The sequence below is a fragment of the Nematostella vectensis genome, chromosome 7 (genome assembly GCF_932526225.1).
Source record: "Nematostella vectensis chromosome 7, jaNemVect1.1, whole genome shotgun sequence".
NCBI classification, from domain to species: Eukaryota; Metazoa; Cnidaria; class Anthozoa; order Actiniaria; family Edwardsiidae; genus Nematostella; species Nematostella vectensis.
Window position 1 is genome coordinate 3264331 of NC_064040.1, and position 21142 is coordinate 3285472.

Below are 21142 nucleotides of genomic sequence, written 5' to 3' on the forward strand. Positions count from 1 at the left end.
TAGCAATGCACACATGATCGTCATGTGACAGCTAATTAAAAATTTGCATTCAGACTGTAAGGCAGTCTTGACGTAACGGGACCTTCTCTCTCAAAAATGCTCGCGTTAAAAGCCAGTACATTGCTAACTATTGTAAGCCTGTCTTGGGCAACACTTGAATCCGAATTCAACCATGCTGTTGTCCTTGATCCTGCAGAGAAAATGACCTTGTACTGGAGTGTTGACAGGAAATCAGAAAGCATTACTTTTGCAGTGCAAGCGAAGACTACCGGGTGGATAGGCCTTGGTTTCTCGCCTGGTAACGGACGGATGGCGGGTGCAGATATAGTCATCGGGTGGGTGCAGGGCGGACAAGCCAAACTAACGGTAAGTCACAAAGAAGGCCGGTGTAAATTCTAATCAAGTCTTCCTAGCTGTTCCTATAGGAACGCACTGTCTGTCTAAGCGATCGTATGTTAACAGTATTTTGTGATACGATATTTTATGAATATTTGATCTGAAAGAGCAGTATTGTCCCAGGCGTTCCCGGTTTTCTATGATTGGTTTCCTTGCCACTTCCCTGGGTGAGCTCGTCCTAGATCCCAAACAGCCTCACCGTCCATCTCCATGGACAGGAACCCCGGTAAGAGCGCCTGGAACTAGGCTGTGTCACCCAACACATTCACATTCCTATTTATAGAACCGCCACGGGGAAGGGCACTTCCTTCCGGCCCTGGATGATGACCAGTCAACCTACAGGCTGCTATCAGGCAGTGAAGCAAATGGTACCACTGTACTCACGTTCCGCCGCAAGATAGACACGTGCAGCAAACAAGACATTGTCCTAGAGGTCTGTATAACCAAACAACCAAACCAAGTGTCGGTGCAATAATTACCAGGTGGGGGGGCTGTTAAACTAGATGGGGGGGGGGGGGGGCACTGAGATAAAATGTTGCCAGGATAGGAGGGGTCAGCCTTTTCACAAAAAGGGGAGGGGCTTACTTTAAATGACATCAAAAAGTTCGTTTTGTGTCCAGATTTATTAAAATTTCTGTTAAATCCTACGCAATTTTTCATTATTCAAAGCTCATTTTACGGACCCCCCTCCTTATAATTATTGCACAGTCTTTAATAAGGGGAATATGTGCTCCACTCTACCCCTGTTAGCGGGGAAATCCGACGGTTGAGGTCCGATACTATAACAATAATCGATTCAAAGTTTTTTCTCGATTACATTTTAGCATTGGTATTTTTCGTATAACATGGGGTCAAGCAAAGTGCCCCAGATATCCATTGACAACGCCTATTAAAGCACCCGCGCCTTGAACACAATTCCTCACATAGATTATGTCTTTACTATTATTGTTTGGTCTGTATATTTCTCTTACTTTTTTTTGTCTTGAGCACAGGCAGGTACCACAAAGCTGATCTTTGCATACAACGATGAGGACCCGAGCTCGGATTCTGATATTCCCAAGCACTCATTCCGGGGCAGCCGTAGTCTTCTTCTTCTCAACTATGGCAGGAAGGATAAGCCAGATCCCACATGGAACAAACTGGAATTTCTCATGAAGAATGTAAGTTAACGGGCCATAACTGGAGTGACGAATCCTAGGAGGGTATCCACCAAGGCTAGTCCCGTCCCTAGTCTTATCTAGGCTGCGTGGCCACCGTCTTAATGACGTCATCTTTTGGTCCAAGGCCGTGAGTAAGACTTTTACAATCCGAGTGAATGATCTTGATCGAGGGTAGCCTGGGGACGAGGCTAGGGCTGATCGATAGTAACCTGGGGATGAGACTACGTGGAGGGGAACTCCGAAAGGTTTATAAGGGAGAAAAACATAACGGTAACCGGTAACTCAGATAACCTCATAGCGATACCATAATTAGTTATATTTAAAAAAAATCTTGAATACACTCAGGAAAGGGGAAGGCTCTCTTGAATACGTATGATTTTATAAATTTCGGTGCCCCCTGATATTGATGTGATATTTCAATCTCAAATAACGGCAAAGATGTAAAGCGCTAATATCGTTGTAGTGAATAATTGCTTATTAATTATATTGTCCAACAGCACTCAATTCCTAGCAAGCAAACAAGCTATGCTTGTAGAACTTTTGAGATGCCGAAACTACCAGGAAAACGGCACATTGTCAGGGTAAGACAGGGGAGGAGGAATAAAATATAGTCTGCTAGTCATTTTAATGCCAAAGGGTGGTTTGAGCTCTGGACAACAGACCCCCCCCCTCCAACCATACCCCCTAATGCAGCTCTAAAGGTCGGTGACATTTGTAAAAAATGTATAAAGGCCTGACTAAAAAAGTAGACGGGTTATCCGCTCCTTGTGATGTTCGTTTTTTTCTATGCATAGGGCAAGGGTCGCGTAAATGGGGGCTGACGCACGTGATATATATTTGATACATTCTTTGTACACCCCTCCCTATCATTCATCGTGATACCTTTTGACTTTTAAAATATATTTGTGAAGTAGGAAAAGCCTCCTGCCACCGTTCGCGCAGCATATACTCTACAAAAAATATGCTGCGGGACGATGTAGGGATATAAGCATTTTAAACTCTGGATATCAATGATGTCAGGAGGCTTTCCCTCTTCTTCACAAACATTTGAACAGGCCCCTTATTCACCCCAATTTCCCATTGCTTTAAAGTTTGAGCCCGCTGTGGTGCCTGGAAACGAGGGCTTCGTGCATCATTTCGTTGTATTCGAATGTCATCCTCGCTTCAATGTCTCTCACCTCAACTACACAATGGATTGTCTGGATTTCGTAAAAATGCCACAAGAAATACAGACCTGCAAAACGCTTGGAGAGATCACTGCAGCTTGGGGTGTCGGTGGAGGAGTAAGTATTCTACCTTCGAATGCCTGGCGTTTTGCTTAGGGTTGGCAGCGTGTAGCTAGGGGTGGGCGTGTAGCTAGGGGTGGGCGTGTAGCTAGGGGTGGGCGTGTAGCTAGTGGTGGACGTGTAGCTAGTGGTTGACGTGTAGCTAGTGGTGGACGTGTAGCTAGGGGTGGACGTGTAGCTAGTGGTGGGCGTGTAGCTATGGGTGGGCGTGTAGCTAGTGGTGGGCGTGTAGCTAGTGGTGGACGTGTAGCTAGTGGTTGACGTGTAGCTAGTGGTGGACGTGTAGCTAGGGGTGGACGTGTAGCTAGGGGTGGGCGTGTAGCTATGGGTGGGCGTGTAGCTAGTGGTGGGCGTGTAGCTAGTGGTGGACGTGTAGCTAGTGGTGGGCGTGTAGCTAGGGGTGGGCGTGTAGCTAGTGGTGGACGTGTAGCTAGTGGTGCACGTGTAGCTAGTGGTGGACGTGTAGCTAGTGGTGGGCGTGTAGCTAGTGGTGGGCGTGTAGCTAGTGGTGGGCGTGTAGCTAGTGGTGGGCGTGTAGCTAGTGGTGGGCGTGTAGCTAGGGGTGGGCGTGTAGCTAGTGGTGGGCGTGTAGCTAGTGGTGGACGTGTAGCTAGGGGTGGACGTGTAGCTAGGGGTGGACGTGTAGCTAGTGGTGGGCGTGTAGCTATGGGTGGGCGTGTAGCTAGGGGTGCACGTGTAGCTAGTGGTGCACGTGTAGCTAGGGGTGGACGTGTAGCTAGTGGTGGGCGTGTAGCTAGGGGTGGGCGTGTAGCTAGGGGTGGGCGTGTAGCTAGTGGTGCACGTGTAGCTAGTGGTGGGTGTGTAGCTAGTGGTGGACGTGTAGCTAGGGGTGGGCGTGTAGCTGGGGGTGGGCGTGTAGCTAGGGGTGGGCGTGTAGCTAGTGGTGGGCGTGTAGCTAGTGGTGGGTGTGTAGCTAGTGGTGCACGTGTAGCTAGTGGTGGGTGTGTAGCTAGTGGTGGGCGTGTAGCTAGGGGTGGGCGTGTAGCTAGTGGTGCACGTGTAGCTAGTGGTGGACGTGTAGCTAGTGGTGGGCGTGTAGCTAGTGGTGGACGTGTAGCTAGGGGTGGACGTGTAGCTAGTGGTGGGCGTGTAGCTAGTGGTGGACGTGTAGCTAGTGGTGGACGTGTAGCTAGTGGTGGGCGTGTAGCTAGGGGTGGGCGTGTAGCTAGTGGTTGACGTGTAGCTAGTGGTGGACGTGTAGCTAGTGGTGGGCGTGTAGCTATGGGTGCACGTGTAGCTAGGGGTGGGCGTGTAGCTAGGGGTGGGCGTGTAGCTATGGGTGGGCGTGTAGCTAGTGGTGGGCGTGTAGCTAGTGGTGGGCGTGTAGCTATGGGTGCACGTGTAGCTAGGGGTGGGCGTGTAGCTAGGGGTGGGCGTGTAGCTATGGGTGGGCGTGTAGCTAGTGGTGGGCGTGTAGCTAGTGGTGGGCGTGTAGCTAGTGGTGGACGTGTAGCTAGTGGTGGGCGTGTAGCTAGTGGTGGGCGTGTAGCTAGTGGTGGACGTGTAACTAGTGGTGGGTGTGTAGCTAGTGGTGGGCGTGTAGCTAGTGGTGCACGTGTAGCTAGTGGTGGGCGTGTAGCTAGTGGTGGGCGTGTAGCTAGTGGTGGACGTGTAACTAGTGGTGGGTGTGTAGCTAGTGGTGGGCGTGTAGCTAGTGGTGCACGTGTAGCTAGTGGTGGGCGTGTAGCTAGTGGTGGGCGTGTAGCTAGTGGTGCACGTGTAGCTAGTGGTGGACGTGTAGCTAGTGGTGGACGTGTAGCTAGTGGTGGACGTGTAGCTAGTGGTGGACGTGTAGCTAGTGGTGGACGTGTAGCTAGTGGTGGGCGTGTAGCAAGTGGTGGGCGTGTAGCTAGTGGTGCACGTGTAGCTAGGGGTGGGCGTGTAGCTAGGGGTGGGCGTGTAGCTAGTGGTGGGCGTGTAGCTAGGGGTGGGCGTGTAGCTATGGGTGGGCGTGTAGCTAGTGGTGGGCGTGTAGCTAGTGGTGGGCGTGTAGCTATGGGTGCACGTGTAGCTAGGGGTGGGCGTGTAGCTAGGGGTGGGCGTGTAGCTATGGGTGGGCGTGTAGCTAGTGGTGGGCGTGTAGCTAGTGGTGGGCGTGTAGCTATGGGTGCACGTGTAGCTATGGGTGGGCGTGTAGCTAGTGGTGGGCGTGTAGCTATGGGTGGGCGTGTAGCTAGTGGTGGGCGTGTAGCTAGTGGTGGGCGTGTAGCTAGTGGTGGACGTGTAGCTAGGGGTGGACGTGTAGCTAGTGGTGGGTGTGTAGCTAGGGGTGGACGTGTAGCTAGTGGTGGGCGTGTAGCTATGGGTGGGCGTGTAGCTAGTGGTGGGCGTGTAGCTAGGGGTGGGCGTGTAGCTAGTGGTGGGCGTGTAGCTAGTGGTGGACATGTAGCTAGTAGTGGACGTGTAACTAGTGGTGGGTGTGTAGCTAGTGGTGGGCGTGTAGCTAGTGGTGCACGTGTAGCTAGTGGTGGGCGTGTAGCTAGTGGTGGGCGTGTAGCTAGTGGTGCACGTGTAGCTAGTGGTGGACGTGTAGCTAGTGGTGGACGTGTAGCTAGTGGTGGACGTGTATCTAGTGGTGGGCGTGTAGCAAGTGGTGGGCGTGTAGCTAGTGGTGCACGTGTAGCTAGTGGTGGACGTGTAGCTAGTGGTGGACGTGTAGCTAGTGGTGGACGTGTAGCTAGTGGTGGGCGTGTAGCTAGTGGTGGACGTGTAGCTAGTGGTGGACGTGTAGCTAGGGGTGGACGTGTAGCTAGGGGTGGACATGTAGCTAGTGGTGGACGTGTAGCTAGTGGTGGGCGTGTAGCTATGGGTGGGCGTGTAGCTAGTGGTGGGCGTGTAGCTAGTGGTGGGCGTGTAGCTATGGGTGGGCGTGTAGCTAGTGGTGGGCGTGTAGCTAGTGGTGGGCGTGTAGCTAGTGGTGGACGTGTAGCTAGGGGTGGGCGTGTAGCTAGTGGTGGACGTGTAGCTAGTGGTGGGCGTGTAGCTATGGGTGGGCGTGTAGCTAGTGGTGGGCGTGTAACTAGTGGTGCACGTGTAGCTAGTGGTGGGCGTGTAGCTAGTGGTGGACGTGTAGCTAGGGGTGGGCGTGTAGCTAGTGGTGGACGTGTAGCTAGTGGTGGGCGTGTAGCTAGTGGTGCACGTGTAGCTAGTGGTGGGCGTGTAGCTAGTGGTGCACGTGTAGCTAGTGGTGGGCGTGTAGCTAGTGGTGGGCGTGTAGCTAGTGGTGGACGTGTAGCTAGTGGTGGGCGTGTAGCTATGGGTGGGCGTGTAGCTAGTGATGGGCGTGTAGCTAGGGGTGGGCGTGTAGCTAGTGGTGCACGTGTAGCTAGTGGTGGGCGTGTAGCTAGTGGTGGGCGTGTAGCTAGTGGTGCACGTGTAGCTAGTGGTGGACGTGTATCTAGTGGTGGGCGTGTAGCTATGGGTGGGCGTGTAGCTAGGGGTGGGCGTGTAGCTAGTGGTGCACGTGTAGCTAGTGGTGGACGTGTAGCTAGGGGTGGACGTGTAGCTAGTGGTGGGCGTGTAGCTATGGGTGGGCGTGTAGCTAGGGGTGGGCGTGTAGCTAGTGGTGCACGTGTAGCTAGTGGTGGACGTGTATCTAGTGGTGGGCGTGTAGCAAGTGGTGGGCGTGTAGCTAGTGGTGCACGTGTAGCTAGTGGTGGACGTGTAACTAGTGGTGCACGTGTAGCTAGTGGTGGGCGTGTAGCTAGTGGTGGACGTGTAGCTAGGGGTGGGCGTGTAGCTAGTGGTGGGCGTGTAACTAGTGGTGCACGTGTAGCTAGTGGTGGACGTGTAGCTAGTGGTGGACGTGTAACTAGTGGTGCACGTGTAGCTAGTGGTGGGCGTGTAGCTAGTGGTGGACGTGTAACTAGTGGTGCACGTGTAGCTAGTGGTGGGCGTGTAGCTAGTGGTGGACGTGTAGCTATGGGTGGGCGTGTAGCTAGTGGTGGGCGTGTAACTAGTGGTGCACGTGTAGCTAGTGGTGGGCGTGTAGCTAGTGGTGGACGTGTAGCTAGGGGTGGGCGTGTAGCTAGTGGTGGACGTGTAGCTAGTGGTGGGCGTGTAGCTAGTGGTGCACGTGTAGCTAGTGGTGGGCGTGTAGCTAGTGGTGCACGTGTAGCTAGTGGTGGGCGTGTAGCTAGTGGTGGGCGTGTAGCTAGTGGTGGACGTGTAGCTAGTGGTGGGCGTGTAGCTATGGGTGGGCGTGTAGCTAGTGATGGGCGTGTAGCTAGGGGTGGGCGTGTAGCTAGTGGTGCACGTGTAGCTAGTGGTGGGCGTGTAGCTAGTGGTGGGCGTGTAGCTAGTGGTGCACGTGTAGCTAGTGGTGGACGTGTATCTAGTGGTGGGCGTGTAGCTATGGGTGGGCGTGTAGCTAGGGGTGGGCGTGTAGCTAGTGGTGCACGTGTAGCTAGTGGTGGACGTGTAGCTAGGGGTGGACGTGTATCTAGTGGTGGGCGTGTAGCTATGGGTGGGCGTGTAGCTAGGGGTGGGCGTGTAGCTAGTGGTGCACGTGTAGCTAGTGGTGGACGTGTATCTAGTGGTGGGCGTGTAGCAAGTGGTGGGCGTGTAGCTAGTGGTGCACGTGTAGCTAGTGGTGGACGTGTAGCTAGTGGTGGACGTGTAGCTAGGGGTGGACATGTAGCTAGTGGTGGACGTGTAGCTAGTGGTGGGCGTGTAGCTAGTGGTGGACGTGTAGCTAGTGGTGCACGTGTAGCTAGTGGTGGACGTGTAGCTAGTGGTGGGCGTGTAGCTAGTGGTGGACGTGTAGCTAGGGGTGGACATGTAGCTAGTGGTGGACGTGTAGCTAGTGGTGGGCGTGTAGCTAGTGGTGGGCGTGTAGCTAGTGGTGGGCGTGAAGCTAGTGGTGGGCGCGTAGCTAGTGGTGGACGTGTAGCTAGTGGTTGACGTGTAGCTAGGGGTGGGCGTGTAGCTAGGGGTGCACGTGTAGCTAGGGGTTGACGTGTAGCTAGTGGTGGACGTGTAGCTAGGGGTGGGCGTGTAGCTAGTGGTGGACGTGTAGCTAGTGGTTGACGTGTAGCTAGTGGTGGACGTGTAGCTAGTGGTGGGCGTGTAGCTAGTGGTGGGCGTGTAGCTATGGGTGGGCGTGTAGCTAGGGGTGGGCGTGTAGCTAGGGGTGGGCGTGTAGCTAGGGGTGGGCGTGTAGCTAGTGGTGGACGTGTAGCTAGTGGTGGGCGTGTAGCTAGTGGTGGACGTGTAGCTATGGGTGGGCGTGTAGCTAGGGGTGGGCGTGTAGCTAGGGGTGGGCGTGTAGCTAGGGGTGGGCGTGTAGCTAGGGGTGGGCGTGTAGCTAGTGGTGGACGTGTAGCTAGTGGTGGGCGTGTAGCTAGGGGTGGGCGTGTAGCTAGTGGTGGACGTGTAGCTAGTGGTGGGCGTGTAGCTAGTGGTGGACGTGTAGCTATGGGTGGGCGTGTAGCTAGGGGTGGGCGTGTAGCTAGGGGTGGGCGTGTAGCTAGGGGTGGGCGTGTAGCTAGGGGTGGGCGTGTAGCTATGGGTGGGCGTGTAGCTAGTGGTGGACGTGTAGCTATGGGTGGGCGTGTAGCTAGGGGTGGGCGTGTAGCTAGGGGTGGGCGTGTAGCTATGGGTGGGCGTGTAGCTAGGGGTGGGCGTGTAGCTAGGGGTGGGCGTGTAGCTAGTGGTGGGCGTGTAGCTAGTGGTGGACGTGTAGCTAGTGGTGGGCGTGTAGCTAGTGGTGGGCGTGTAGCTAGGGGTGGGCGTGTAGCTAGGGGTGGGCGTGTAGCTATGGGTGGGCGTGTAGCTAGGGGTGGGCGTGTAGCTAGTGGTGGACGTGTAGCTAGTGGTGGACGTGTAGCTAGTGGTGGGCGTGTAGCTATGGGTGGGCGTGTAGCTAGGGGTGGGCGTGTAGCTAGGGGTGGGCGTGTAGCTATGGGTGGGCGTGTAGCTAGTGGTGGACGTGTAGCTAGTGGTGGGCGTGTAGCTAGTGGTGGACGTGTAGCTATGGGTGGGCGTGTAGCTAGGGGTGGGCGCGTAGCTAGTGGTGCACGTGTAGCTAGTGGTGGGTGTGTAGCTAGTGGTGGGCGTGTAGCTAGTGGTTGACGTGTAGCTAGTGGTGGGTGTGTAGCTAGTGGTGGGCGTGTAGCTAGTGGTTGACGTGTAGCTAGTGGTGGGCGTGTAGCTAGTGGTGGGCGTGTAGCTAGTGGTGGACGTGTAGCTAGGGGTGGGCGCGTAGCTAGGGGTGGACGTGTAGCTAGGGGTGGACGTGTAGCTAGTGGTGGACGTGTAGCTAGTGGTTGACGTGTAGCTAGTGGTGGACGTGTAGCTAGTGGTGGGCGTGAAGCTAGTGGTGGGCGTGTAGCTAGGGGTGGACGTGTAGCTAGGGGTGGGCGCGTAGCTAGGGGTGGACGTGTAGCTAGGGGTGGGCGTGTAGCTAGGGGTGGGCGTGTAGCTAGGGGTTGGCGTGTAGCTATGGGTGGGCGTGTAGCTAGTGGTGGGCGTGTAGCTAGGGGTGGGCGTGAAGCTAGTGGTGGAAGCAAAGCTAAGGATTATAGTGTGACTAATGATAGGAGTAAGTGTCACACCCTAGAGCTAGGCCATACAAGTACTGTTCTTCAACGGTTCTTTCCGGTGTGACTTTTTAGCGGCCGATGAAAAAAGCACTTGATCCTAATCACGTGAAATGGTCCCTAGGCCTTCGTATACCCTGATCACGTGGGATACCCAATCGGCATGCAAGACAGCGGGAGCATCTTAGTCATGGAGGTGCATTACGACAATCCAGAGAAGCTAACAGGTAAAACAGATGTACTGCATGTACAGCGGACACCATAAACATATTGAAGGCGGGTAATCCAGAGAAGCTAACAAGTAAAACAGATGTACCTCTCTCTCCCGACTGTGTTTTTCATGTCAAATTCATGGTTTTGCACGCAAAGTAGTATTCCACTGAAACCAGAGTGGGACTCAAAAACAGATTTAAAAGGGGCGGATCCAGAATGTTATAGCGGGGCTGGCTTGAATTTAAATCAAGTTCCCTCTTTAACTCAAAATCTCATAAATGCCATGTGCTGTAACTCCTCCCAAAAATACGAAAAAAACACGTTATAATCTTCACATCGTGATGTTGGGCCTTTTTTACAGGGCGTTTTGATAGCTCCGGCGTACGTTTCTATTACACGGATAAGTTAAGGCTGTATGACTCAGGCACGTGGAGCGTGGGCGATTCCGTCAATACGTGGATGATGGTCCCACCAAAGCAGGAGGAATGGATCTCAGAAGGGCACTGCCCACATCAGTGTACTAAACAGGTGAGGAAGGAGGGGGTTTATAAGGATGGAGGGGGGAGGAAATGCCCACATCAGCGTACATAACAAGTGATAAGGGGGTGAGGTGTGCTGTCCCCACCAGTGAGCAAGTGTACTTATTGTCATTATCGTTATCATCATCATTAAATATTGTTTTTTTTACAGCTTCTTGAAAACACAACGTTACCTGAGAAAGGAATAAATGTTTTTGCTTCGTTTCTTCATACTCATTTAGCAGGTAAGGCTACCGTCATGCTTTGCGTGTTCCATGTGCGCTTCCTACCTACTCTCCTTCCGTGGACGGTACCTTTTGTTTTGACCAACTGACCGACTAAGAATTGAGTAAATAGCAGAGACAAGTTTACTGACTGATGAATGGCTGACTTTCTTGGTGTCCGAAAAACGGAATGATGACTATGACTTGCTGAGTGACTGAATTACTGCCTCAATTAGCTATTGGCTGAATAACTGACAACCCAGCAAGTGGACATCACCCGGTCAAAGGCTTACGTCGTTTGCTTAGGGCAACATCAATGACTGAATCACTTGTTTCGATTGATTGTTTGGCCCAGATCGTATGAAATCACTGACTACTGAATTACTTGCTTTGATTGCTTGGCCCAGATCTCATGAAATCACTAACTACTGAATTACTTTCTTTGATTGCTTGGCCCAGATCGTATGAAATCACTAACTACTGAATTACTTTCTTCGATTGCTTGGCCCAGATCTCATGAAATCACTGACTACTGAATTACTTGCTTTGATTGCTTGGCCCAGATCGTATGAAATCCCTGACTACTAAATTACTTGCTTTGCATGCTTGGCCCAGATCGTATGAAATCACTGACTACTGAATTATTTGCTTTGATTGCTTGGCCCAGATCGTATGAAATCCCTGACTACTAAATTACTTGCTTTACATGCTTGGCCCAGATCGTATAAGATCACTGACTACTGAATTACTTGGTTTGATTGCTTGGCCCAGATCGTATGAAATCACTGACTACTGAATTATTTGCTTTGATTGCTTGGCCCAGATCGTATGAAATCCCTGACTACTAAATTACTTGCTTTGCATGCTTGGCCCAGATCGTTTAAGATCACTGACTACGGAATTATTTGGTTTGAATGCTTTGCTCAGGTCGTGGGACATGGACCAAGCATTTCAGGGACGGAGTGGAGCTACCTGAGATTGCTCGTGACAACTACTACGACTTCAACTTCCAGGTACCACATTGACGAGAATGACCATGGAAGTGCCCCATGGCTTGTGGGATTGGTGAGGTGTAAGGCACCCAGTGCGTGGTGGATTATGGGATGGATGCTTGAAGTGTGTGGTGGCTTATGGGATGGATGCTTGAATTGTGTGGTGGCTTATGGGATGGATGCTTGAAGTGTGTGGTGGCTTATGGGATGGATGCTTGAATTGTGTGGTGGCTTATGGGATGGATGCTTGAATTGTGTGGTGGCTTATGGGATGGATGCTTAAAGAGTGTGGTGGCTTATGGGATGGATGCTTGAAGTGTGTGGTAGCTTATGGGATGGATGCTTGAAGTGCGTGGTGTCTTATTGGATGGATTTTTGAAGTGTGTGGTGGCTTATGGGAAGGATACTTGAAGTGCGTGGTGGGTTATGGGATGGATGCTTGGAGTGCGTGGTGGGTTATGGGATGGATGCTTGAAGTGCGTGGTGGGTTATGGGATGGATGCTTGAAGTGCGTGGTGGGTTATGGGATGGATGCTTGAAGTGCGTGGTGGCTTATGGGATGAATGCTTGAAGTGCGTGATGGCTTTAGGGATTGATACTTGAAGTGCGTGGTGGCTTTTGGGATGGATGCTTGAAGTGCGTGGTGGGTTATGGGATGGATGCTTGAAGTGCGTGGTGGGTTATGGGATGGATGCTTGAAGTGCGGGGTGGCTTATTGGATGTCTGTATGAAGTAAGTGGTGGCTTGTGGGATGGATGTTTGAAGTGTGTGGTCGGTATGAGATGGATGCTTGAAGTGCGTGGTGGCTTATGGGATATCTGTATGAAGTGCGTCGTGGCTTATGGGATGGATGAAGTGTGTGATGGCTTATGGGATGGATGCTTGAAGTGTGTTGTGGGTTATGGGATGGCCTTGTGGGATGGATGGTACATAGGGCTGGTCGTGAGAGTATATTATTTTATTCCTCTGTTATTTTTCTTGGCAGGAAATCCAAGCCCTTCCCTTAGAAAGGCATATCCGCCCGGTAAGCAACAAGACGAATGGCGATTATCAAGATGGTTCCTAGGTTTTTCAGATAACTAGACTCCCATACTGTACGTGTCTAGACTCCCATACTGTACGTGTCTAGACTCCCATACTGTACGTGTGAAACAAATGTAACACACGGCGTGCTTATTCATGCAGGGCGATGACGTCATTCACTACTGTAAATACAACACTATGGATCGCCAGAAAACAGTGTTCGTAAGTAATCAAAGGATAACACAGCATTATTTCTATCTTTTTAGATATCTCCCGCACTTACGTTTGTGTGTTTAGGGCGAATTCTGTTGTAAATATGATATGTTTTATGTGTTTTAGGGTGGATTTGGTACCAAAGACGAGATGTGTATCAACTTCATGTTATACTACCCTCGGCTATATAAACCTTTCGCTTGCCAAAGCAACCAAGTTGTGACGTCATACAACTTCCTCTCTAAACACATGCCGTAAGTTAAACAGCCCTTGCGAATCCAGCAAGACTACTTCTCTTACATATCAAAAACTTGTTATACCGCCTATCCAAAACCGGGGACTCGGCCTTCCCTCCTCCCCCTCCCCTCGCCTATGTATGGCGATTCACGACTAATTCACTGGAGGATGTTTAAAACTAATTAACCTTTTCAACCAGATCATTAAAGCCGGCTGCCACCAACCGATACATGAACCCGATGTCCTTCGTCAACGTCTCCTGGACTAAAGAAATGGCAGAGGATCTTAGGGAAATACAGAAAAGCGCCAAAACAGTCTTCATCGAGGGGTGCCAGACCATCCCTTGGACTTATCCCATAACGGTATGTAACGAATCCCGTAACGGTATGTGACGAATCCTGTCATGTCACGCACATAACGTCCCGTTACGGTATGTAACGAATCTCGTAACGGAATGTAACGAGTCCCGTTACGGTATGTAACGAATCTCGTAACGGAATGTAACGGGTCCCGTAAAGGTATGTAACGAATCCCGTAACGGAATGTAACGGGTCCCGTAAAGGTATGTAACGAATCTCGTAACGGAATGTAACGAGTCCCGTTACGGTATGTAACGAATCTCGTAACGGAATGTAACGAATCCCGTTACGGTATGTAACGAATCCTGTCATGTTAAGCGCATAACGAATCCCGTAACGTTATGTAACGAATCTCGTAACGGAATGTAACGGGTCCCGTAAAGGTATGTAACGAATCTCGTAACGGAATGTAACGAGTCCCGTAAAGGTATGTAACGAATCTCGTAACGGAATGTAACGAGTCCCGTAACGGTATGTAACGAATCTTGTAACGGAATGTAACGAGTTCCGTAACGGTATGTAACGAATCTCGTAACGGATGTAACGAGTCCCGTAACGGTATGTAACGAATCCCGTAACGGAATGTAACGAGTCCCGTAACGGAATGTAACGAGTCCCGTAAAGGTATGTAACGCGTCCCGTAAAGGTATGTAACGTGTCACGGTACGCGCATAACGTCCCGTTACAGTATGTAACGAATCCCGTAACGGTATGTAACGAATCTCGTAACGGAATGTAACAAGTCCCGTAACGGTATGTAACGTGCGCTTAACGTACCCCATAATGAACCGCATTTAACGTATTTCGTTCCGGCCCGCGGCAAAGTATCCCTTCAAGGTGCATTTTTTCATGCCTACCTGAAATCATACAATTCATAATGTTTTCCGATTTTATTTCTCCCCAGTCCCTGGCAGAAGGCAACTATATGGAACCAAAAGTTCGCGTCTCCAAGCCTCTGAACCCACCCGTCAGTGACTGCTCCAATTCGGCCCAGTCTACGGCAGCCAGTCTGGGTCTACTGTTGTTTGTATGCTTGTTCGTGAACGCATTCGAGGTCTAGTTAACAAAATGACAAAATACATTAAACGCCCGCGTTTGAGAAACAGAGATACTTTTTTTTTTATAAATGTTTGGTTCATTATATTATGTAGTTTAATACAACATGGGCTTATATCCGGCGCGTACACGGGGGGGGGGGGGGGGGGGGAAGTGTGCGCAGGGCGCGCGCATCCCCCCTTGGCTGGCAAATAGTGGGTCATTTCTTATTAACGAATCTTCAAATACCATGCTTTTTCCATATGATACCTATGACTACGCACCCCCCTTAGCCAATCCTGGGTACGCGCTTGTATATGTTTAGTTTAGCATTGATTAGAGTCAGTAAGCATTCAAACTAGAGACAGTTATTGTTTAGTGTTAAGGAAAAAAATAACCTAACTGCCTGATTTGTCAAAATTTACCCCGATTTATACTCAGTCTGATCTTGAAAATTCTAGGTTCCCATACATGAGTGTTAGTCGCGTTAGTCAGCACAAGCAAGTTGTAAACATCACGCCCCCAGCGAATAAGTTTGTCCGCTCAAGTGTCAATGGCAAGCAATTGGACAAATACAAGGTCAACATTGTCAGCTTAAGTTTAATACTTGAGCCGTTTTTATTGTACGATAGTTTAAATGTCACAGTAAAAGTAGATTGTAGGATTTAGTTCGCTATTTGAATGCAAAATTAAAGTAAATACCGGGTCCTCCACAACGCGCTGTAAACAATGGTTTTATCATCAGATTTCAATAAAGTACAGTCTGGATTCCTTCACCATGCCATTTTCCTGCTAGCAGAGGCTTCTTTTCTCTGTTTTTTGCCAAGTGATGTAAACAATGGTTTTATAATCAGATTTCAATAAAGACCCCCGTGAGGATATCTTGCATGGCGCATGCGTCATCGCGGCAGTGCACTGCACAGACATCTTGAAAGATGAGTGGTGACTTATCAGGCGGTGGGAAAATTGGATCAATTGCTTTGTTTACAATTCCTTGTGCAATCGATGAAAGGAGAGCTCTGGGTTGAACGAAAACCACGGATTAGCTATTACCTTGAACTTGTGAGTTCTATATATGACAGATCACACCAGACCATGTTACAGCAAAACCAAAACCACGTGGCACCAAACATCGGTTCACGTGATAGGCACATGATTCTACGCGTCAAACAAGGCCACGTGACTTCAAACGCCAGTACACGTGACAGGCACACGAATTTACGATAAGACCACGTGCCATAAATCCTCAGTCCACGTGATAGGCACACGAATCCACGCGACAACAGCAGCACGTAACTTTAAACGCCAGTCCACGTAATAGACACTTCGTCCGCAAAAACCAAATATAGATCAGTGAAAATGTTTCAAACAGACAGCCGCACAGCACATAACGCCACAACAGTGCCCTGGACGGAGTAAGACTTAATAGCCTTACTAATCTTTGCACAATCCAGTCAACCCCGAGTCTTTGCACAATCCAGTCAACCCACGTGACAAAATAAACTAGACAATGTGACAAGCAAACCACGTGACAACGCCTTTCTGTAATGACGCATGTGATGCACTCTCCTAACCTCGACAAATGACAGGACACTCGAACATGTGATAAGTGGGAATGCTACTCACTGGGCTGAAGCTGGAGCGCCGTTGATTTCCAGCAGCCATACTTTAAAGGTCGCGTCTACCATAAAGTCAAATCCGAATAACTGGAAGCTGTGGTAGCTGAGTGCCTCGGTGTTGATCTCCTGATTAAAAGTTTTTTTTTTATCGATATATCATCAGCACCATCATAATCATCACCATTATTATCATCACCATCATAATCATCATAATCCTTTCATATTGAGGGTAGCACTGGATATCTAAAGATATTGATACAATCAGCCCTCTAAATACACACAACTACAAAAAAAAAACATAACAAAAGAAATGAATATAATAAATTACAATCCTGTATTTATATCTGGCAGTCTTTGACTAAAACTGCTGATTGTAGAGCCTTTTTTCCCGTCAAATGGTAGGCAGTTTCGTTTCATATTCGTTTTGCATTGCTACGACGACTGCTTTATTCACGGTAACATCAGAACCCCTTATAGCCCCCTTACCTCGTATTGTGAGTAAGATACAAATTACATACTCACCTCTTCCACACTAAGCAAACACTCCTTGACAATGGCATGCATCTGTTGTAAAATGGTCTTCTCAAAATCCTTCTCGAATTTGTCCTCGAGGTACCTCAGGGTAGGAAGGAATATCACAAAAGTTTTAGATATTAAGTATAAAATTTTTTCATGTTTTATCCATCATTGTCAATAACAAATCTTAGACTTTTTAAAAGCTTCAAAATTGACCTCTTTTTGTACAATTTAAATCATATTAGAAATTACACAAAGCATATCAATTTCAATTTTTAGGGCCACATCAAAGCAATACAACCACAGCACTCAGAGTTATTTTTGTAACTTCTTACCTACTGAATTCATCAAAGAACATTTCATTCCCTTTTTCGTACTTTCCAAAGTCATCTGAATTTGCCTCCTGAAAAATATTTTTTCAATAATATTTGATAATATCACTATCAACTGTAGCAGCTTGGGGAAACTGACAAGGGAGGGAGAATGTTAATGACTTAAATGAAATGCAGTGATTGATGAGATGATTTTCAAGTCATCCATGAATACATTGAAAGGGCATACAACTGGTCAGTGTAGACACATTTTCAGATGACTTCCCAAAGACCTGTAGGTATTTTTCATGTCAATCATTCACCTACCTGAATGCAATGATTGGTCAGATGGCTTGTCAGTTTGCCAAGACTAGTGACATCATATACTTCTGAAGAAGTTCTCAAAACTCCTTGGTTGAACACATGGATAGAGTACTTATGGCTAAGCAATACCCAGCACCTATTAAAGATTTAAAATTATAAATAACTAATTAAATTAAGTGACTTTATTGACTTAAGTAATTATAATTTATTAATAACAACAACATTATCATCATCACCATCATCATCTACCTTATAATTATTATCATTATTATTTGATGATTATGATAATATATATTAATGAATAACAATTACAGGGCTTCTGGAATTACGCGCTTGTGCGGAAGCGCGTAATTTGACTTTCTCCGCGTAATCCACAAATTTCCGCGTAATCCCGCGTAATTTAGCTAAATTTGGAAGACAAAACATTTAAGTGCACAGCTGATGTGTTTTTTTAGGTTTTTTTTCTCTATTTCTCGTAAAAAACGACAGATATTCTTCGTAAGAGTGCGATATTTCGAACTGAATTTCGAAAACAAATAAAATGACTAGGCGTTCTTTGCTAAACCGCGAAGGCCTAGGACTAATAATAAAATACCTTTTCTAATTGACTGTTGGCTAGGAGCCAATGAAAACTCGCCTACGATATTTTCGCGCAAAAAAAACCTTTTTCAACTTATTTCGTGCTTTCCTTCGGAACAAAATGTAGTTTGGGCGTAACAGTTGATATTTCCTATAATTTTGCGCGTAATTCAGTAAAGAATCCCGCAAAATTTTGAATTGAAAGAAAAATGTATTGCAAAATCCCGCGTAATTTAGCGCGTAATGACTGATTTTCGTCGTAATTTAGCGCGTAATTTAGCAATGAATCCCGCGTAATTTTGAGTTTTTTTTCCCGCGTAATTCAAAAAGCCCTGCAATTAGAACAGTTCATAAATATGTGGATGCATTAATCTAGGGCTCTATTTAACTCACATGAAGTTCCAGAGGACCTCACATTTCGAGTTAGGTACCTTATATCAAATTTTCGCCCTCCTTCTAAAAGCAAAGGGTTCTCAATGTATTTTTGAACAACGAATGCCTGGTTCTGCTCGTCAATGAAGTCTAGTATCTCCTTTGGACTGCTAGACAAGCAGATATCTTCACCTACAAGCAACCGGCAGAGATTAAAACTGCACCTGTGATTAACTGATTAATTTTTATCAATGATTTACACAAAAGAGACCCATAATTTGTATATGGGAGCAGAGTTTATTTACTGTTATTGCCGTAGCATTAATAGCAGGGGTAACATTTAAATATAGTCATGCTTATAAAAATAAGGTCTGTGCAAATCTTAGTGCTCACTTTTTTTAAGTGTTCAGATTCGAAAATTTTCTTATTTTTCACCAGGGCTTGCATTTAACAATGCTTATCAACAACACAAAAAGTTCAATAGAATATACAACAAATAGAATATATGAATGTGATTAATAAGAAGGCAAATATAACTAAACAACAATCAAAAAACACTACCAATTTTTTCAAAAAAAATCACTTACACTTCCACCTCAGATAGCATAAACTTGATTTGCTGAGTTTATCTCCATACCAAACTCTACCTTTTGCACCAGCTGAAGACTTCGCAATCCAAATCTCTTCTCCACTGGCTTTTAACCATTTATGAGCTGTTAAGAATTCCTCTCTCTCATCTTTGTACAAGCTTGTTTTTTGTTTCTTGGTCTCACATGGTGCTTGATGGCTTTTTTGTGGCAAGATGATGAATGTTTTGGGCATCCATCGATAAGGGTCAAGGTCACTAGCTGCACTCAAAGATCTGACTGTGCTAATAAAGAGACATCAGATTATCAGAATTATTTTCTTAGAGAATCATGAAATATCATTAGATTATCCGTATTATTATCATTAGATTATCTGTATTATCACCATTATTAGAATATCAGAATCAGAACTTAGTCTTATTGTTATTATCATCATAAAAAAGTTATCAGTTATTTAACACATTGACCCCTCAACCGGCCTGTACCGGCTTTGGGAAGTACCCACAACCCAAAAAATTCATAAATTCAAAATAAACACAACAAGATGAAGATACTCAGGCATCAGTCTAAGGGATAAATGGTCTTGCAGATATGCATCCAACCAAGGTGTTGGCATCTACTCTTAAGCCAAATAATAGTTCTTTGACAAATCTCAAATCGAACAAGGAGAGAAAAGCAGAATCACCCCTCTCAATAAAACGCTCAAAATACCACACAAGGGAGAGAGATCAGCAAACACAGCTCAAGACACAAATAGATACCTTTATTCTGATCCTCCAGGTACATTCCCATGGCCTCAAAACACAATGTCCACTCCTTGAAGGCTTGTACAACCACGAAGATGTCTTTACGTATTGCAAAGCATTCTGGGAGATCCAGGGAAAAATTCACGAGGGGAGGGCCAGTCAACACTTCTCTCCCCAAAGTCAGATGGTTTTTCATAAGTCTTTTCACCCAGAAGCCAAACAAATCAATTCCAGGTCATACAGACCCAGAATAGCAGTGTAAACAATTTTGAAATCAATTTGGTTTCAGAAAAGACAGCATTTAGGAGAGCTATGGTGATTCATTAGAAAATTATTTTCTCATCCAGGCAAAGCCAAACAAGAAAAAATCATCATGAATCCACCTTTGCTTGCAAATATCCATAAGCAAAGCACTCAATTATGCCCCAAAAGACTTCATGATGTCCTGAGACACTCTCCTAATATGCTCATAGCTGTATTTTTGATGAAAAATACAAGCAACCATCAACTTGTGCTGGCTTCAGCACAACAACGAGGGATTAAAAGTGGGGACCGCAAAGCACTGTTGGAAAGCTTGGATACCGCTGACTAGGTGCAGCTGTGTTTGACTTTGACGGGCTGTATAAAACTCAGAGTAGGGGGGGAGGTATCTGTTTTCAGTCTGTTTTTTGTAAATTCAGCTAAAAAAAGCCATGAGTCAATGGGTTAACAGAGGCTTATCTGACTAGAAAGATATTTGTCATCTTTTACAATTCCTTCCTATTATTATTATATTAAGATACTATGCCTCATAGAATAAGCAGCAAAAGAGAGCCACTGTCATTAAAGCACATCATGCCATTTGACATCCTTTGGTACCCAGGGCATCAGGGTCAGTGTAACAAGGTGCTGCCTCTTATTTCTTGGGCCTTTGACCTTGACACCCTGGGTTCCCGAGGATGACCACTTGACTTCTGATAGGTTGGTAATGAAATTTCAAGCAAGCTATATTCTTAGGATAAATCTATTCAAACAAGTAAACCTAGGCTAAGATGCACATTGTGATTCCAGAGAAAAAGTATTGAAAATATCAAGCTTCCCCGTCAGATAACAAATGATCAGTCCCTCTGGGCAGTATAGTTACCTGACAAGGGGAACCTTTCGGCAAAGTAGCTGAGCAGACCCTCTGTAGTAATTGACAGCTTGTACCATCCCTGAATGGCCTGATAAAATAATATTACCAATACAGAAATTATCAATAAGTAACTTTTTAAACAATAAGTTTATTAAGATAGTCAATAATTGGTGTTTTTTATAGTTAAATCAAGTCCAATTCTGTCAGTGTCACTTTGGGTGTTGCTAACAAAACCTATTGATTGGATAGCCAATTCATAAAAGATGATAATTTCATGTGAGCAAAAACATTTCCCTCTGAGCTATTGAGTTATTTTTATAACTCTTGGTGCTTTACAAATTATTATTTTGGAGTAGAGGAACGCTTTGTAGCTAAAGAGGTCCAAGTTATAATCCCCCCCCCCAACTTCAAAAGTTATGATCCGCCCCTTAGTAAACTTAAATCACGGAATCGCAGAAATCGAATTAACTTGCCCTTATATTTACTTGCCTACCAAGCCTAGAGTATGGAAGTTTGTTACGGTCTCCAAACATCAAGTTGAATCTCTCGCTGTTATTTCCCACGCGTCTCCATTCTTCTCTCGACAACAAGATCTCGCTAACAGCACGATAAATAGAGCTGCCATCGTCTCGATTCACGAATTTATACATTCTTGCATCATTAATTAATACGCTTACATGATTATAATGTCAGTTATCACACAACGATTTTCGTTCTTTCCGCCATTTCTATAATATTCTGTGAACCAATCACAGGAC

At 47.1% G+C, this 21142-nt stretch overlaps 2 protein-coding genes across 6 annotated transcripts; one reads left to right on the forward strand and one right to left on the reverse strand.

The window, feature by feature from the left end:
- Positions 1 to 38: 38 nt before the first annotated feature.
- On the forward strand, positions 39 to 14992 carry LOC5514936 (DBH-like monooxygenase protein 1 homolog). The gene is made up of 14 exons (XM_048730410.1): positions 39 to 366; positions 680 to 829; positions 1389 to 1556; positions 2054 to 2137; positions 2648 to 2839; positions 9527 to 9629; positions 9977 to 10143; positions 10306 to 10378; positions 11285 to 11370; positions 12335 to 12373; positions 12535 to 12594; positions 12712 to 12839; positions 13022 to 13184; positions 14086 to 14992. The coding sequence occupies exons 1-14, from the start codon at positions 97 to 99 to the stop codon at positions 14239 to 14241; spliced, it is 1839 nt and encodes a 612-aa protein (XP_048586367.1). The 5' UTR covers positions 39 to 96; the 3' UTR covers positions 14242 to 14992.
- Positions 14797 to 21132, reverse strand: LOC5514895 (tubulin--tyrosine ligase). 5 transcript variants are annotated; one of them, XM_048730411.1, is made up of 9 exons: positions 20858 to 21131; positions 20394 to 20472; positions 18585 to 18803; positions 17997 to 18129; positions 16990 to 17122; positions 16687 to 16754; positions 16358 to 16451; positions 15843 to 15961; positions 14797 to 15235 (listed from the first exon to the last, which is right to left on the reverse strand). In XM_048730411.1, exons 1-9 carry the CDS (start codon positions 21032 to 21034, stop codon positions 15067 to 15069), a joined length of 1191 nt encoding a protein of 396 aa, XP_048586368.1. In that variant the 5' UTR covers positions 21035 to 21131; the 3' UTR covers positions 14797 to 15066. The 5 variants fall into 5 exon arrangements, with proteins under 5 accessions (XP_048586368.1, XP_032240390.2, XP_001635098.3 ...); XM_032384499.2 differs by having other exon boundaries at positions 18585 to 18808; positions 20878 to 21127; XM_001635048.3 differs by having other exon boundaries at positions 18585 to 18808; positions 20874 to 21006.
- Positions 21133 to 21142: the final 10 nt, after the last annotated feature.